Genomic DNA, 20,653 nt, shown 5'->3' on the forward strand with positions numbered 1-20,653 from the left:
AAGTATGAGAGAGGTTTGGGGGCACTTCCCCAGATGTGAGAACAATATTCCATGGTAGGGAAGATTTCAGATTTGTACAGAGTGAGTAGCTGTTTGGAAGTAAAGTAACAGTGAGAGCAAAAGAGAAAACCCAGCTTTTTAGATTCAGAGAAAGCAATATTTGTGATGTGCTTATACCAACAGAGATTACAAGTCAGGGTAAACTCTAATAGAGGTATGTGATCTTGTCTAGAAATCTGAGTGTCACTGAAGATGCTTATCTTCATTGCAGAAGAAGCATAGGAGCAGAAGAATTCCTTTTTGCAAGATAAAAGACTGAACCGACATCCTTCACCCACTTGAGAATTACCTGGAGATCAGTATTTACGAAATTTGTAGTGGATATTTGGGAAGTTGAAGCTGTTTATGCATTTCAAGGTGGATATTTTCAAGGTGGAATGTAATGTGCTTTCATCAGCAAAACTATGGATCAGATTTCTGGTCAACAGAGGAAGGTCATTAATATACAAGAGGAAAAGAGTGTGAGAAAGAACTGAACCTCGGGAAACACCAGTATTACTGAAGAAGTTAAAAGAAAGAGAGCCATGTTTGTTTGTTGTTTGTTTGTTATTTGGTTTTTAGGAGCATTAGCAACTAAGGCCATATTGCTCCAGGATATGCGGTGGTCATTCCCTGACCTTTCCGCATCCTCCGTATTTGGTGGTGACGGGCTCGAACCCCGGTCTAAACAAGAAGCGTGTGCTACGCACTGCTGCTCCTTCCCACCTGGCTAAGGAGGTGCCAAAAAGAGAGCCATCTACCATCTCCTGTTGTGAGTGGTCAGAGAGAAAATTGGATACCCGATTACAAAAAACAGTTGGTAAACCATAAGATGGAAGATTATTTTGAAGATCTTCATGCCAAACATGATCGAAAGCCTTTGAAATGTCAAGAGCAACTGCTTGAGTTTCACCAAACATTTACACTGAATCTGTCCATATATGAGCAAAATAAGCCAGTATATCACCAATGGACCAACGTTGATGGAATCCATACAGTATTTGACAAATTACCCAAAAATACAATTCACTAAAAACACAATTTATCGAAAAAACAGTTCACTGAATTTTAATTCACCAAAAATACAGTTTATCGATAAATAAATAACAATAATAATGTTTATTTTTTGTCTCTTTCTCTTCTATTTTAATTAAAATTTAATATTTAATTTTTTATAATTTAAATTATTATTGATTTGTCTAATCAAAAAAGTAGGTTTCATATCATTTGCTGGCTGAAATGCATTAACTAATATTGTTAATCTTTGAGCACAGTCTTTTGTTAAAATAAAGATATCTTCAAAATATAGAGTACACATATCAGTTTATTAGTATTTCAAATATGAAATACTAATATATATTTTAGTATAGAACATCAGATTAGTCTACGATGATTATTCAGATAATTATAACTTTCTATAAATAATAATCTCCTGATTGCTATAATAATCTCCTGATTGCTACAATAATCATAATCGATACAAATATTCAAGATTTCTATCATCATTAATAGAATATTCATCAGTGATGCTCGTTAAATAATTTATCAATGTTAAACATTGTATGATTATTTACAGCCATCCTTTTCATAGAGAAACTTAAAAGTGGTTTATAATGTATCTGACTTGATTAACATGAACATGTATTATGAAATTTCAAAGGGACAAAAAAATACACAATCTTAAAAATGAATTTTAACCTAGAGGACAATAGTCTCCACAAAACTAAACTTGTTACAAAAGGTCAAGCAACTATTGAAAGGTTAAATGATTTTATTCCTTTTGCAGAAATAGTTATTATTATTTGTTTTTTTTTTTAGGAGCATTAGCAACTGAGGCCATATTGCTCCGGGGATATGCGGTGGTCATTCCCTGACCTTTCCACATCCTCCGTATTTGGTGGTCGCAGGCTCGAACCTCGGTCTAATCAAGAAGCGTGTGCTAAGAAATAGTTATAACAGCTCGGTTTTTCCATTTTTTATGCAGTTCTTAACAATAAAAATTGCCAAAAACTGTGGACTGCATTAAAAGACTTTCCCTTTAAAATATTACCTTGTATTTTCAATGTGAAGAATATTTATATAATTATTATATATTTCAATAAAGTTTATTTATTTTTGCCTTCTTGGTGAATTGTATGTAACAGGCTCTAGAGTAAAAATAAACATTATTATTATGTTACTTATTCTAATTTATTTATTTGGTGAACTGTCTAACAAATTGTATTTTCAGTGAATTGATAGTCAATGAATTTTCTTAGACATATCACATATCTATACAGGTAATCACTAATCAGATGGAAGGTTTATAGATAGTTTAGGAGTTGGCAGTTAATGGATTTCTCCATTCCATTACATTAAAAAGAATAGAAGTAAGCACAATGGGATGGGAGGGATTTGTCACCCTTTTTAGGAACTGGCTGAATATGGGCATATTTATAAGCAGAAGGAAAAACACCAGTGGAATAAGAAAGTGTAAAAAGGCAGCCCAAAATAGGAGTAATTTCAGAAGCACAGGTTTTTGAGAACAAGTGGAGAAATAATAAAAAAATAATAAAATCTATACACATACTTTATGTGTGAAAAGACAGGCAGATCCACAGACAGTTCTGATTTTAAGCCATCTGTATGAACTAGCAAGAAGTAAGAGTGTACTACTTGTTGTCTGCAGATAGACAGATGAGAGTTACATCACATTTTCACCAGATTTTAAGAAAGAAACTGCATGGTGGATGTGAGCATGCCAGGGTGTAAGTGTTGCCTTAGTGATAATGCAACTTATCTCCCCCCCCACTCTATTTCCTAAAAAAATGCAACTTACAGAAGTGAATGTAAAGTGCAAACTCGATTCTCTTATATCCCAATCTTTAAATTGTCTGAGGTACTTTTCTCAGTTTGCAATCTGCATATAGTTTTTATCGAAAAAAGGTAGTAATAAGCTAGTATTGTGGATGGATTAAATGTGGTGGATAAACTTCCCTGGAGATTGTGTAGGGGTCTGATTGGATTCAGAATTCCCTATATAGAGAAGCACTCTGGCTCAGTGAAGCATTTTCACCAGGGCCTGTGGCAGTTCTCAATGCTTCTGAGTAAGGGCATGTCAAAAGACACTTAGCATGGAGGATAGTAGTTAAAAGAGTATTTATTTTTGCACCAAACAACTAAGTTCATGAGGCTTCTGCATATAATGCCTGTGAATTGTATATGTTGTATTTTCTGTTTGCCTTGTTTGGTTCATAAAAAATCTGAGTTACGAGGTACAGGGGGAACCAAGCACCCATTCACAAAAATCCGTCCAACCTTCACAAATCCAAGTTGCTAGAATAGAGCAGGCTTCAGATTCCTCTGTAAAAGAAAAAAGAAACCTACCTTTCTTATCTTACCTTTCCTATGGCTTCTGTGTTAATGAGTTCTTTGTAGCTTTGCAAACCTCAACCAGTCCAAGTTACTAAAACAGCATATGCCTTGAACAACTTTCACAGTGATAATCTTCATTTCTGTTCCTTCCACCTGATTTCTCTGTAAGTTTCCTCTAGCTTCCCAACCCTCAACCAATTCATGCTCCTATAAAAGGACAGAATTTGGCTGAGTACGTTATGTTAAAAAAAAATTAATGAATAATCTTATCTGGATTAAAGATGTTATAATATGAATGGAGTCATGCTGAAATAGGCATGTGCTCACTTTCCAACATGTCTATGAGAAGGATCGATGTGAATAATTTTATACAAAATAAATGGATAAAAAATATATTTGCATTCCTCCTTTCTAAGTTACCAAAATTTCTCGTTTCCTAAACCTTTTATTTCATTGATTTTGTTAATTCCTGATCTCTGCATGATACATCGAATTGTGGCTTATATACCAAATTATTATACTTGCTGCATTGTCAGTATGACACCAAACTGTCTTTCACAAAATTATCACATACAGCAAAATGCCATTCACCAGACTGCCTTGTACACCAAACTTCACGCACTGGATTGTCACATACACTGAATCATGCACCTAATTATCGTATAATAAACTGATTTGGACCCAAAATCTAGTCTCCAGTTTTGCAGTAATAGCATTTTGTCCAAGCCTCAATTAAGTATTAGGATGAAGATTATGCTTTTTATAGAAATGTAAGAGTGAGAACCAAAAGCAATTGGCTATTGTTCAGGAGTTGAGGTGATCAATGGTCTGTTGTCATTGTATTTCAATAACCCTCCTTTAATATAACTGGGATCTATCCAGTTATCTTAAAGGAGGCAGCAAAGGAAGTAAGCAAACCCCTAGCCATAATTATGAGAGCTTCTTTGGACTCAGGTGAGGTACCCATAGACTGGAGATGTGCAAATGTAACCCCAATTCACAAAGGAGGATCAAAGGCTGACACAAGTAATTATAGACCTGTTAGTTTAACTTCTGTTCCAGGTAAATTAATGGAGGCACTGGTTAAAGAAGCACTGCAGGATCATTTAGACAAGAATTCAGTTATAGCTCAGACGCAGCATGGTTTTGTTAAGGGCAGGTCTTGCCTGACCAATTTGATTGGATGTAGTCACAAAAGAACTGGATGCAGGGAATAACTTTGATATTATATATTTGGATCTTAGAAAGGCTTTTGATACTGTTGCACATGGAAGACTGCTGCACAAATTGGAGCAGTGTGGCATTGGAGGCAAATTGCTGCTATGGATAAGGGGATGGTTGAGTGGCAGAAGACAGAGAGTGGTAATCAATGGACACTGCTCAACGTGGACTAATGTTATTAGTGGAGTTCCTCAGGGTTCAGTGTTGGGTTCGTTGTTGTTTTTGGTGTTTATGAATGTTATTGATGATGGTATACCAAGTTTAATGTCCAAGTTTGCAGATGATACAAAGCTGTGCTGCTGCAACAGGATCTGGAAAGGTTGAACAGATGGGCTGAGAGGTGGCAAATGAAGTTTAACATTGACAAATGTAAAGTACTACATACGGGAAACAGTAACCACAGAGCAACGTATCAACTCTGCGGTACTACACTGACAGTGGCGGAGAATGAAAAGGACCTGGGGGTAATTGTGCAGGCAGATATGAAGTTCTCTGAGCAGTGCAGACGAGCTGCAAGAGTAGCTCATGGTGTCTTGTCAATGATATACAGGAATTTTTCTAGCAGGGATAAGGAGGTGATTATTCCCTTGTATAAGGCAATGGTTAGGCCACATCTTGAGTACTGTATACAGGTCTGGAGGCCTCATTTCAAGAAGGATGTAGAGCTGCTGGAACGGGTACAGAGAAGGGCAACAAGATTAGTGAATGGAACAAAGGGTTGCTCTTACGAAGAAAGGCTTAAGTTTTGCAAATTACAGAGTCTGGAGACTAGGCACCGGCGAGGTGATCTGATAGAGGTGTATAAGGCTTTGGATGGTTTGAGCATGCTCAATGCCAATGGGATTCTTCATCTTGCTCAGAATAATCACCTCAGAGGGCATAAATTCAAATTGAGGAAGGACGGATGTCGGATAGATGTGCGGAAATTTGCCTTTGGCCAGCAGGTGGTTGGTTGGTGGAACCGACTTCCATCACTTGTTGTTGAAATTGATAGCCTAAACAAATTTAAGGCTCAACTGGACAGGTATTTCGAACGAATGGAGGGGTGAAATGGGAGTGGTGTGTTTTTTTTTTTTTTTTTTGGCTGATGCTGAATAAGCTTGCTTTCTTGCATCATATGCCTCTACTAATGCTAATGCTAATGCTCATACTGCATGACTTGGAAAATATGCAAAAGTCATTAAAATAGAGGGTGCTTTTGACAATTGGAGGAAGTAGCCCTACCAAAGTTGATCTGTTCCTTCAGAGTCCACACTTCACTCTGGAGAGGAAGTCATATTCCACTAAATATCTTATGAGACAGGTGTTGAACATTCCCTCTAGGTTTCTGCACAAACAGTTGGTCAGAGCTATAAAATGATAGCAGGAATTTTAAGATCCTACCCTGGATTAAGCAAGGCAAGGATGATTACCTTATTTATTTATTTTTTTTTATGAAAACCCCAAACACGAAAGGTATCAAAACCTATAGTACTTAGTACGGTGCATGGGTTAAAGGGAAGTATGGGGGGTGGGTGCCGGAAACTTTGCTCTAGAGATTAAATATGGGTTTCACCACTTCAAGCCTCCAATAAGCAATGTGGTGGTATTTCACCGGTTAATGAAAGTCATCTACCACCTACATTCCAGGAATCCAGAAATTGCTCCTCAAGAAAGATTGTGTTATACGATCAATAGAGTTTGGTGAAAGGTGCTTAATCATTTCATAATGGATGTCATCTGGTCCAACAGCACTAGCTTTAGTATGAATTAGTTCTTCTGTGTCAGTGAAATGAATGGCCAATTATAAAGGCCATTCAGTTTATCTTAGACAATATTTAGATTTGAAGATGAGTGCCTGCTGTCAATTTTACCTTTCAGGGCCAGGAATGCTATGCAATAAGGTGATGCAACAATGTTAGAAAATATCCCCAAGCACATTGGCTATTGCAATTGAATCTGCAATACCATATATATTATATTACAGGACCAATAAAGGATGCAACATGTATTTTTCCTTTATTTTACAGATTTTGGTGTAAAATGAAGGGAAATACCCTTCATTTACTCCTTATAGGAGCAAATGAGTCTTTGGGTGGGACAGTCATTTCGGTTTCAGTTCCAATGGAACACCTCCATACTATTCCCTGAGTGTATGAAGGTTGTTGGTATTTTAAAGTTTCGCAATTTTCTTGCCTCCTGCTATGATATGTTCGGCTCTGCCTTAAGTTTCTGTATTTCTTTGTTTTCTTTTCATCTCTGACATGCTTGTGAGTAAGCAGGATGCTCTCCTTGGCAATTAATGCAGGTAGGCTTTGTAGGTGAATGTGATATAATTTTGTGGACTTTTTCACATTAACACACAGACAACATGTTCAGCCATGTGCAAATATCCATATTTTTAGCACTTAAAGTACCTAAGTGAGTTTAGGAATGCATAGCCTTTTTTGGATAGTGCAAATGCCAGTTATGATTGAATTAGGGGAGGCTGGTGTATTGAAAGTAAAGATGCTTATTATGGGGACTAGATTCCCAACCCTATGGACACAGATATCACTCCTTGAGTTATTAGTACAGAAACAGATTTCCTCTTCTGACACATCAATAAGATCCATTCTGAGGTTCTGCTTAGAGATGAATTCATTGTTTTCTGGGGTGGTGTGTGACTAAGATCAGTATTTCTTAAGATTTCTAATATATTTGACTTAGATGAGCTATTCTGAATGTTTGTCAATTCTGGTCTCTACAAGGATGTGGCCTGAGAGAAGCCATTTTACTGATTTAAGAGAGCCTGCTAATCCTTCCAAACCCTTCTGCATAAAGAGTGGTGACATTTTTCTTAAGGATTTCTCACTAGTAAAGTGAATTATCAAGTACTGGGGTGTTGAACTTGATATTTCTTCATTTTGCTTTCATTTGCTATATTTGGGATGCTGATTAAGTTTTCCTTGGGTAGGGCATGTGTTGGGATCTCAGAAGAATTCAGACTATCAGGAGTCATAGTATTTTTAATTTTTCTGCAGTACCTGGGCACTTTCCACCCATCATGGAGCCCAAGGGAGAACTCACCACCCAGCAAGCAATAAGTGTCTTTGGAAATGAGATGACAGGGATATCTGGATATAGTACCAACATGGTTGGCAGCTTGAATCCTGTTCCTTGGACCATAGTAAGGGTATGACATTGACATCTGATCCTTGCAAGTGAATTCACTAGCCAACTGATCCTGGGGAAGCCATTCCAGGACCACCTGTCTTGTTGAAGCAGAGGCCCCAGTGATATGTGGAAGTTGGGCCCTTAACCAACAAGATACCCCTCTTTAAACAAGTTTCACAGCACAGTAAACATGGCAGATTCCTATAGTGTACCTGGGGATTAATATTGTTGTGTTTATTAAGATTTAATGGTGTAAGGGCTGAAAAGGTCATATTGCACCTGTTCATAATCTACTGTTAAACATTGATATAGGAATTAATTAAAAGCAATCATGTAAGAGAATTTGTTTTAAGTAACTGCAGAACTTTAGAAGATGGCATTGTTTCCTATAAGGTGATGTAGTGTTAATGGTTCAGATAAAGTTGACAAAGATTTAAAGGTTGCAATTCTGTCAGCATGGCAGGTTACTGAAGGCAATCTATGAGGATGTACTTTACAGTTAACAAAATCCTCGGCAGTATATACACTGTAGAGGATCTTCCTCCACAAGAAGAAAGAGATGCATCAGATGAATGTGACCAATTCAAGTTCTGGCAAGAACAATTTCTCTCTAGTGATTCTTTTGAAAAATGCAACACAGTTGAAGTTAATGTTTAAGTTGAAACAGTCTGTATGAAATTGCCATAGTTTTTTCCATTCCATTGATCGTGGAATGCCTTTTGTATAAAACGTTTATATCCTGAATACACAAGACCTGTGCTTGTGTATAATACTGGCTAACTGGGTGTTTGGTGGCTTCATTGGCATTTTTGTTTCTAGGGTTTCCAGTGTATTTCCCTGGAATCCAACAGAATTTCACTGAATGGCAAGTTGCATCATCCTGAATCAACCAAGATTGGATTTGTTTTATAATTGGATGGGAAGGCAGAGATCTACATTTGTGCAGTCATTGCACTGATTGGAGTCTGTATAAATTATAATGTGGAGAAGTGTTGACATGATCAAGGATCGATTTAACTGCACACAGTTTAGCAGTGTACACACTGCATCCCACTGGGAGTGATGTAGATGGTGAAAGCAAGAAAGCGACTACTGCTGCTGCAGCACCTAGAGCCATGTCTGTTTTTGTTCAATCAATATATATCTGTATACAATAGGAGTTTGATGTTACATGTGCTATATGAAGTTTTGATTTTCTATATATGTTAGGGATTGCTTTCTTCATTTACAAAAATAGTTATCACAAGATGGTGAATATACAAGCCATGGAGGGTTTGGTTCAGGTTTTTAGGCTACATTACTGAGTTTATTGAAGAAATGCTATAGTTCATTTTTAACTGTGGGTCAAAGAGATATGGTCATATGGGATGAATTGGTAGGCATTTTGGCTGCATAACTTATGAGTAGTCATTTTCTCCTTAGATGAAGTGGTGGTTCATTTGCTTCTGCATATCAGCTTCAAACAGGAAATTTGACTGTATAGAATGCTCCAATGGCTATACATAAGGCATAATGATTAAATGTATTAAGCCACTCAAGGGTACTCTTTGTAACAGAACCATATACAGGCCAGGTCAAAATCTAATAAGTGTATGTACATGAACATACACTTAATATTTATTTTTTTCCATCTTTTGTATTGGTGCACTCATTATTCTACCATTGATGAGTACAGTTTTATTTTCCTATATATGATTGCTGTATAGCAACTTTCACTGCAGCTAGTATTTGTTTTGTGTTCAGTTACATCAACATTATGCTGAGAACTCAATGACTTTGATATCAAATCTAATATGAGTGGAATATCTTTAACAGTGTGCTTTAAAAATTTTTGATTTTGTTTAAAATTCCAGTTTTTGAAGTGGTTGTTGTGGTCAACATAAAATTGGGTAATGATTGCTGCTGCTGTGGAGGTCATCAACCACTTACCAATCAATGGATGGAAACAATATTGGAGGACAAATGGAAAGATTGACGGGAGAGGCTGATCCTGTAGGATAACGTTGGAGATCCATTATAGTGTATTCAATGACAGGAGATAGAGAGTTGCCATAAATAGGTATTCTTCGGAATGGACTAGAGTAGCAAGTAGGGTCCCTCAGGGGATCAATGCTCAGAACTCTTTTGTTTCTTAGCTTCCTAAATGACATGGATGAGGGAATATAGGAAAAGCTGTCAAAGTTTGCTGATGACTTAAAGATTAGGATGTGGTTAACGATCAGAACAGGCTATGCTGCTTGAAAAGGATTTGGACCAATTGGAAGTATGGGCTGAAAAACGGCAGCTACAATTTAATGCTACCATATGCATTAGCATTGGTAAAGGCATATGATGCAAGAAAGCAAGCTTATACAGCATCAGCAAAAAAAAAAAAAACACCTCATTGACCCAGCCACTAGCTCCAAATGTTTGTCTAGTTCTGCCTTGAATCTATTTGAGCTATCAACTTCTACAACGACAGATAGAAGTTTATTCCAGCAATCAACCACCCGCTGGCAAAAGCAAAACTTCTGCACATCTATCCTACAACTGTCTTTCCTCAGTTTGAATTTATGCCCTCTCAGGAGGTTATTCTGAGCATGCTCAAACCATTCAAGGCCTTATACACCTCAATCAGATCACCTCGTAGGTGCCTAGTTTCCAGACACTGTAATTTCCAAAACTTAAGCCTTTCTTCGTAAGAGCAACACTTTGTTCAATTCACTAATCTAGTTGCCCTTCTCTGTACTCGTTCCAGCAGCTCTACATCCTATTTAAAATGAGGCCTCCAAACCTGTATACAGTACTCAAGGTGTGGCCTGACCATTGCCTTATACAAGGGGATAATCACCTCCTTATCTCTACTAGAAAAATTCCTGTATATCATTGACAAGACCCCATTAGCTACTCTTGCAGACTGTCTGCAATGCTCAGAAAACTTCATATCTGACTGGACAATTACCCCCAGGTCCTTTTCATTCTCTACCTATGTACATACTATGAATCATAATAGGGGAGTTCACATAAATCCCATTAAGGAGTCTGCCATTCTACAGTATGATGAGTGCTGGCATTCCTTAGGCAAGCATAATACCACGTTACCGGCACTGGAGTTGTGATTTTACAATCATGCCCATTCATTTTCTGTTATTTTACCCAATGTATATATATACTCAGTACACCATACACTAACTAGCTGATGAAGGAACACCTCACCCCGAAAGCTTTTATTTTATTGCTTTTTATTTTTACATATTTTAAAGTTTTTATGTATATTAATGCTTTTATTTTATATCTGTTTTAGTGCTTTAAGTATGTATATATCTATTTATTTATGTGCTTTAATAAAGTTTCAACTTAAACCAGTCTGTCGGTCATTACTAGAAATTATAGTAAATTACAGCCCGATGCTCAAGGCCTGTTTTCTAATTAAATCCAGAGCTGTGCCGAGGGTGAAGCGAACGAGGCTCTTGCCTCAGGTTAAAAATTGAAAGGGGTGCCAAAGAAAGAGAAAATAATTGCCAATGTTGCCATTATTAATAGTAGAGCACAATTTTTCATTCTTGACTCAGGTACTGAAATGGCTCGGCACAGCCCTGATTATATCCACAATGATCTGAAATATTGATTTCCAAAAATAACCTGCTCAAAGATAACATACTGATTCCAGTTTTATAGAAAACAATATAATTTAATTTAATTAAATATTAATATAATATATAGGAATATAATTCAAAAATAATAGTACACTTTCATAAATTTATTGGAAGTTACCAGTGAGCCTATAAACACATAATATGCAACAGTTGTTAAAAACACTCTCCATAAACTTTCAGTACAAATGCTTCCATGTCACACAGCACACATCAAGTTTATAACTGAATTCCTGCCATACTTTCTCAGCATGTCATCTGGTTTTGGCTGCTACTGCTGTGATGATCTGTAATCTTAATTTCTAAAGATTGTGGGGCAGTGGTGGTCTATAGATGGTGTCTTCCACGTACCCCAAGAGAAATAAGTTGTATGAGGTGAGGTCTGGAGACCTGAGAAGCAAATTGCAAATTAACAGGTCAGTAGCAGTAGCATTCCAATTCAACAGTGGGGTAGAGATTTTGGTTGAAGTAATGGCAGACTTCACAATGAAAATGAAGTGGAGCACCACCCTGCTGGAAAAGTTAGTTTACTGTTGACTTGATGTATGCTATGACATGGGATGCCCACATCAAATATTACAACTTTAAGATAAAACTTTGTGAGTTTTCTAATGATTGTTGCATATTACATGATCATAGGTTCAATGGTTACTTTACAAAAAAAACATATGAAAGTGTATCATTCTTTTTGAATTTCTCTGTATTTATTTTATTTATATATAATATAATAAATTAATATATTAAATTATAAAAATATTAAAATATAAATTTATTATATATAAATATACATTTTTGTTTTATTTAATTTTATTTTGTTTAATTAATTTCATTTTATTGATATAATTTATCTATGCAATTATTTAGCATTAGCAAGCTTATAAAAAAAAACAATGCACAGACCCTTCTCATTTCACCCATCCACCCATCGCCCAAATGTCTTTCCAGTTCTGCTGTGAATCTGTTTAAGCTATCAACTTCCACAATGACAGATGGAAGTTTGTTCCAGCAATCAACCATCTACTGGCTAAAGGCAAAGTTCTGTTGAACTACAGTGAACCACCACTCTTTATAATTAAAAAAAGATTGAAAGAGCATCCCTCTCAGAAAATGTCCCAGGGTGTCCCCCTTTTGGCTACCTGTCTGCCCCTAGGTACAAACCCGAACCTTGATTGAGACCAACTAGTCTCAAAAAAGAATGGTATAAGTGTAAAATAATTTATAGGGAACATAAACTAATTGTAGATAATGCAAAAAGGTGTTACTCTAATTTTCTTAACAACACAAAACATATACTAAAGATAACAGAAAATTTACTCTGATCAGTTCATGCTTTGTGACATTAATACGTTGATTATTTAAATTCTATTTAAACTGCAGTAATTTAAGTATTGCTGAGGTATTTGCTATTAGATATATTAGCATATGCCTGAAACAAAATGTTCTAATGCACTTATGATAATATGATTCAATGTGTTTAGTACTGCTCTTTTTGTTATAAGTGAAATTTATTTATTATATTTTTTCTGTGATTATTAAACACAGTACATGAATGCTTTTTCTATAAAGAGAATATAGTCCCAAATATCATGTTATCACATCATCCCACACAATTTCCTTACTGTTTTCAACACCAGAATTTAAAATTGAAATAAATGGTGAGCAATGTATAAAAAAGAGAATGAGAGATCAATACCATTATAAAAACAAAATATTTTTGATTTTTCCAATATAAAAAACTCCATTTTCAATGTCTGCCTAGAATGTGAAAGAATGGATGTCCTACTGCTACTAGTATATAATTATTAGCATAAGAGAATAATTTAAAATATTCATAATTAGCTGAAAATATATTTTTGAGAAAATGACTTGCCATGTTGTCCATGTGAACTTTGACAGGTAATTTGCACCAACCTATTCTCCTGTTTATCGAAGTGCTTCTCATCTGAAATCATACTTTTATTCTCACAAATCTCACTTGAATTTATTTACAATTAAAAAAAAAACAGATATAATTATGAAACACAGAAATCAAATCGTTTTTATGTTTATTATATGAGTTATCATTATAACATTATCCATTAACAGTAAATATTTACAGCTATAAAAGAACAAAATCCTTCATAGTAAGGTAGAAAAAGCAACTTCGAAATCTCCCAAAGAAAAGGGAAAGATGCATGCTGTTAATCAAGGACCATGCATATTCAAACAATGTGCAACATACTATGACACCAAACTTTTTTTTTTTTTTTGGGGTTTTTTAAAAAACCAAAAAAATAAAAAATAAAGTTTGGACTTCATTTATCTTCTAACAAATTTTATTATTTATGGTAACTGACAAATTTTCTTTTCAACCCTGCAGTAGTGGCACCCTTGGCTACTGCAAAAAGTTGACTGGCACCACACCTGACAGGTGTAAACTTTCTTTTTAATTTTCTGGAAAAAAAGTTTAAAGTATTGATTATTGTTAATTTTTTTAAAAATTCTGCTTGGATTTACCAATATTTAAATTTTTCTTAAGGGATTGCAACATTTATTGTGTTTATTTTCCAGTTTTTAATCAAAAATAAATAAATATTTTAAAAAAAGTTGTATTTTTTACACCTTTCATTTAAAAAAAAAACCAAAAAAAATTGATTCTGCTGAAATTGAAAAAATAAACATTATTGACATAAAATATAAAGAAAAAAACTGGAAAAATGGCAAGAAACCATTAGTTTCTTTCATTTTCCAGTTTTAAAAATCATAATACACAAAATTTTAAATGTGCATATGCACATATCTCTATATATTATGTGAAAAAATTGTTTTAAAAATATTTAAAAAATATATAATATGTTAGATACTATTATTTAGTTCCATTTTTCAATTTTTAAAAATTTTTAGTAATCTATTTCGCATTCCAGTATGCTGTGAACTGGTGAAATTTGAATGTTTCTAACCCCTAATTGAGTAAATATTCCCTTTGATATTATTATTATTATTTAATCAAAATAATAATAAAAAAAAATTATGAATCTTTCAAAAACACATCATGTAAGGCTACTGATGTCTACAGAACACCTGGAACAGTTCCTTACCATATACAGTATATTTTCATATTCTTTATGCTCACAGCAGAAAAAAAACTAGCTGCACAACAAATTGCACTGGAATTGCCCTACTTTTAAAAAAATGGCATCACTACAAGTTAATTTCACCTATTCATTAATAGGAAATTCTGGAAAACAATATAAATTAATGAGACTGCTTTATTTTGATAACCAGTCTCTATCTAATTTATGATTATTATTTAGATAATTAGAAGCCTTTTAGACTATAATTTGCTAAGTATACTCATACACTGTGATTGAAAAGATTGCCCAGAAATATTACTTCTGGGTGAGTATTTGACAAAAAATACATTTTTTTATTTACAAATTTATTTACAATTAGAAATAAAAACCAGATATAATTATGAAACAGAGAAATCAAATCGTTTTTATGTTTATTATGAGTTATCATTATAACATTATCCATTAACAGTAAATATTTACAGCTATAAAAGAACAAAATCCTTCATTGTAAGGTAGAAAAAGCAACTTTGAAATCTCCCAAAGAAAAGGGAAAGATGCATGCTGTTAATCAAGGACCATGCATATTCAAATAATGTGCAACATACTATGACACATATCTAACTAATATTACAAATATTAGTTAGATGATATCTAGTCTTCTCAATAAAAATGGCTGAAGCAAAAATGAAACTGAAAGAAACAAGATAAAACCTCCAATACACTGTGAAATGAAAGTTAAATTATTATAAAAACTTTTGCACAAAAATGCCTTGAGAATAAGTTGCATGTTCACCATTCCACAATCATTATTTTGCATAAACAATCAATCCTGAAATCCAAGTATATGATATCAAAATTATTTTTTGCATCCAGTTCCTTTGTGACCTCATTGTAGTATCCAATCAAATTGGTCAGCCAACACTTCCATTTAATAAACCCATGCTGTGTCGAAGTATAACTGCAGTCTTGTCTAGATTGACACAGGATCTCTCTCTTCTGGTTAACTGGGCATTCTTTTAAGAGTTTATACAATATACAATACTATTGTTTTTTTCTTTTTTGCTTTGGTTGGCTGAGTCAGATAACAGAGTTCTTAGTTAATTAACAGAAGACAGGAGTCATACAGCATTTAACATAAAAATGCTATATGGCATTAAAAATAAAATTAAATAAAATCTTATCCTATGCTGTTCTGCAAACAGCAGACTTTCAACTACTTTAAGTAAATATGATTTTACAAACTTCTGATAGAACAACTTCCAGTATCTTATAATACAGGTGTCAAAGTGTATTTGCTATGCAGGTTTATTTTAGAAGAATTAAGTATGATGCACTATTTTTGAATACAGCCTCTGAATTCAGCAGATGTTCCTTTTAAAGGAACAAATGCGGAATTCAGAGGTTCCAGACAAAGGGAATGCACAACAATTCAATCTACATGGGGTTGTATTCCAGGACCTTGTTGTTAGAACTACAAAACCTATAAATATCACGTTCTGCAATTTAAAAAAAAAACGATTAACAAAAAAAGATAATTTCATTTAAAAGATATATTTTCAAAAATGTTTAGAGAAACATATGATACAAAACATATAGATGAAACATTTTCGTTATTCCTGCGGAAAATATATGATTTTTAACTATCTGCCAACAGAGCTGGAGTGAAATGGTGCAAAGCTGAAGTTGGACTTGTATGTATGTATGTGGATTTAAGGAATGGATGGCACCAGAATGTAGTTTGACTCTATAGCAAATTGATGAGAATACAGCACTGCTAAAAGGCCATAACCAACATATTTGGCTAAAAAATTCAATGAGGAAGAGGAGAAGAAAAAAAAAGGGGGGGGGAGAGAAAGAGTCAGACATTACTGAGGAAAGCACTGCTGAGCCACACCCAGCAACATCCACACCCAGCATTATTGGATGATTGTTTTCTGCAGTAGCATGTTCGAGAGGCAACCAGAGAAAGTAATACTCTTGATCTGGTTATCAGCAGTGATCATTCATGTATTAGGAATTTGCAGATAAAAGAACCACTAGGTGGCAGTGATCACAGTGTACTGACATGGGATTTACTTAAAGATTTAACTACTATCAGGGGTAAAGGAAAGGGTTTTTGCTTCCGTAAAGGTGAGTACAGTGGTCTCCGACAGTTTTAAAATTCTGTACAGTGGGATCAACTGACGATGTTACCAACAGTAAATTCTAAGTGGGAAGCATTCAAGGAATTAATCGTGGAAGCTACTAAAAGGTTCATACCTATTAAGAAATATTGTTCAAGGTTTAGGCCTAAATGGTTGTCAAATGAACTAATGAGACTCGTAACAGAGAAGAAAAATGGATGGGATGCATATAAATTATCAGGCGACATAGAAGCCTATGGCAGATATAAGTTAATCTGTAATCAGGTCACAAAAAAAGGAGGTTCGGCAGGCGAAGGCATATTACGAGAAATCCTTGGCAAAAGATGCTAAGAAAAACAGCAAGGATTTCTTTACTTATATAAACTCTAAAAGGAAGGGGGTGAATCTGATCGGTCCACTTGACATCGATGGTTCGACTGTTGATGATCCTGCTCAGATAGCAAACAAACTGAATGAGTATTTTGCATCTACATTCACACGTGAGGAATTATTAAGGTTTGAAAATGGCAGAAGGTTATCAAATTGTAGCAAGATACTTAATGATTTTGTAATAACTGAGAGCAAAGTGGAAGAGAAATTGTTGAAGTTAAACGTAAGAAAAGCACCTGGGGTGGATGGGATCTATCCAGTTATATTAAAGGAGACGGCAAAGCAACTAAGCAAACCCTTAGCCATAATTATGAGAGCATCCTTGGACTCAGGGGAGGTTCCCACGGACTGGAGATGTGCAAATGTATCCCCAATTCACAAAGGGGGATTGAAGGGTGACACGAGTAATTACAGACCAGTTAGTTTAACTTCTGTTCCAGGTAAAATAATGGAGTCGCTGGTTAAGGATGCATTGCAGAATCATCTAGACAAGACTGCAGCAATAATTCAGACACAGCATGGGTTTGTTAAGGGAAAGTCTTGTCTGACAAATTTGATAGGATATTATGATGTTGTTACAAAGGAACTGGATGCGAAAAATAATTTTGATATCATATATTTGGATTTCAGGAAAGCTTTTGACACTGTTGCGCATGGAAGACTATTGTACAAATTGGAGCAGAATCGTATTAAGGGTAAGTTGCTACAATGGATAAAAGGATGGTTAAGTGCTAGAAGACAGAGGGTGGTAATCAATGGGTGCTGCTCTTCTTGGACTAATGTTATTAGTGGAGTCGCACAGGGTTCGGTGTTAGGTCCACTGTTGTTTTGTATATTTATCAATGATATTGATGAAGGTATATCAGGCTTAATGTCGAAGTTTGCAGATGATACAAAGGTTGGCAGGGTTGTTAATGACAGTAATGGCAGTGTGCTACTGCAACAGGATCTAGATAATTTGGGCAGATGGGCTAAGAAGTGGCAACTGAAGTTTAACCTTGACAAATGCAAAGTACTACATATGGGTAGAAGTAACCCCAGAGAAACGTACCAACTGTGTGGTACTACACTTAAGGTGGTAGAAAATGAAAAAGACCTGGGAGTAATTGTACAGGCAGATATGAAGTTTTCTGAGAAATGCAGACAGGCTGCCAGGGCAGGTCATGGGGTTTTGTCAATGATATATAGGAATTTTGCTAGCAGGGAAAAGGAGGTGATTATCCCTCTGTATAAGGCAATGGTCAGGCCACGGCTTAAGTACTGTGTACAGGTCTGGAGGCCTCATTTTAGGAAGGATGTAGATTTACTTGAGCATGTACAGAGAAGGGCAACAAGATTGGTGAGGGGAATGAAGGGATCCTCTTACCAAGAGAGGCTTAAGTTCTGCAAATTGCAGTGGCTGGAGACTAGGCACCTGCACGGTGATCTGATTGAGGTATATAAGGCCTTGAATGGGTTGAGCAAGCTGAATTCTGATGGGATCCTTCCACTTGTTCAGATTACGAATCTAAGGGGGCATAAATTCAAATTAAGAAAAGACAGATGTAGAATAGATGTGCGGAAATTTTCCTTTAGCCAGCGGGTGGTTAATTGCTGGAACAAACTTCCATCTGTCGTTGTGGAAGTTGATAGGTTGAATAAATTTAAGGAGGAACTGGACAGGCATTTGGAGGGAATGGTGTGATTTTTTTTTTTTTTCTTTTGGCTGATGCTGCATAAGCTCATACATTTGCTTTCTTGCATCACATGGCACTACTACTACTACATCAGCAGTCCTGCCTGCTTGGAAAACTACTTCAAATAAGCAGATCCAATGCTAAAGGGCCGGAAGGGAGAAAAAATAAAATTAAAATAACTAAATAACACAAAATGCACTAACAATTATGCAATACTATTTAAATATTACTGAGAAATCAAAAGAAATCCTGGAAATTTGTAAAACACAAAAATCTAAATATCTACAAAAAAAAAGATTGCACAGTCATAATATAGCTAGAAACAAGTTGAATCTATATAGTATAAGCCTCGACTTCATCCTCACTAACAGAAGTGCTACTTATAATTACACCATCACTATTCTTCAGTTTGAGTATCATTTGTCTTTCTGTATTACTGCTCATGACTGCTGATTTAAGTCCTTTGTTTTTCCTTAATGCTTGTTCTACTTTTCTTGTGTTAAATCTTCTTATGTCCTCTCTGATTCTCTTTCTAATGGCTTTGCATAACTCAGTAAGTAGTACACCCAGTAAGCTTAAAATCTAATGTATCTAATGTATCTGGAGATTCTAGGACAGATTTCAACTTTTGTAATTCCCAAAAAAGTGAATGATTTTGCAACACAATTTTGGCTAAAAGATCATTCATTTTCATTAAAAATACTTCCAAAAGAACAATATTTATATTTTTAATGCAATAATTTCCCTTCAAATGCCCCCCTTTTCTTATAATAGTTCACACTCATAAAAATAAGCTAAAAAATAATATATATGTTAAAATCTAATGTATCTGAGGTATCCAAGTATCAAAAGAGATTAGTAGTGCTAGATTTGGAATATCACCTGTAAAATTTACTAGATTTTCAACTAGAGTTTTTATCCAACATATGAAATATCAGCTATATTTTCATTATTTATAAAAAGTTGCATTGTTGAAAAAATATTAAACCATTGTTTGTTAATGTTACAATTTCATTTTCAATAACTGTAGCATTATTAGTGTTTAATATACATCCTTCTACATGAAAATATCCTCCATTAAGAAAAAATTAGTTATCAATATCTGTTACGAAAATTATATTTGAAAGTTCCTTGACAATTACATTTCTTTAAAGATAATTATGATATTCATAGTATACTGTTGATATATCTATAAGAGACTGTTCAAGTAAATTCCACATAGGATGTTTTACTTCTATTTAATAGTAAATTAATTATTAAGAATTTTAACCCTCTTCCACTTAGTAGCTTTTCAAGCGTTGCTTCACTTTTATCATTTAATTTGTTAATTATTTGTTTACCTTTATCAATTAACATATTTGTTGCTTTATTTTTAACTATTTCAAGTTCTTTTTAATCAAACATAATTAATCCTTTAATTAAATCAAATATACTACCACTTCCAGTAATATGTTTGTATATATGTGGATGAGTTTTGTAATATAGCTGTTTGTTTCTCTTAAGAATCATTTATTTAAATTAAAATTTATTCATGAGTAAATTAACTTTCTTAATTAGCTCATATAGTAAATCGTCACATTTCCTGTGAATGTATAATACATAAGATATATCTTCTCCGTTTAATTTAATTACACTTCCATATTCATCTGTTAGTGAAATAACTATTTCATTAAATGTAATTGTGTTGAGAGGAAAATATATTGGGGGGGGGGGATATGGTCTTTCAATCACAGCAGCAAATGGATAACTTGTAGGCTTAAAGCTATATATTACATCTGATAAGTAGTCGAGTGGTCAAGAGTGCAAGTGGCGCCTGCATAGCCAGGTGGGCAGGAGGTAGCACATGCTTCTTGATTAAACCAGGGTTCGAGCCCGTGACCACCATATACGGAGGATGCGGAAAGGTCAGGGAATGACCACCGCATAATCCCGGAGCAACATGGCTTTAGTTGCTAATGCTCCTAAAAACCAAATAACATCAACAACAAGAGCGTGAGTGCCGTAGCACACGCTCTTTGAGTGGACCGGGG

General features: G+C 34.9%; 1 protein-coding gene across 6 annotated transcripts in view; it reads right to left on the reverse strand.

Moving 5' to 3' along the window:
- The window catches only part of LOC150091205 (voltage-dependent calcium channel subunit alpha-2/delta-3-like), a 1,918,419-nt gene that overhangs the window by 727,341 nt on the left and 1,170,425 nt on the right, over positions 1 to 20,653 (reverse strand). For all 6 annotated transcript variants that reach the window (XM_090374703.1, XM_090374689.1, XM_090374699.1 and 3 more), the window contains one exon: positions 13,252 to 13,323. In XM_090374703.1, coding sequence (XP_090230829.1) covers positions 13,252 to 13,323 — 72 coding nt within the window. The remainder of the gene's footprint in view (positions 1 to 13,251; positions 13,324 to 20,653) is intronic.

The sequence above is a fragment of the Mastigoproctus giganteus genome, chromosome 1 (assembly GCF_048544385.1).
Source record: "Mastigoproctus giganteus isolate SK-2022 chromosome 1, ASM4854438v1, whole genome shotgun sequence".
Lineage (NCBI taxonomy): Eukaryota > Metazoa > Arthropoda > Arachnida > Uropygi > Thelyphonidae > Mastigoproctus > Mastigoproctus giganteus.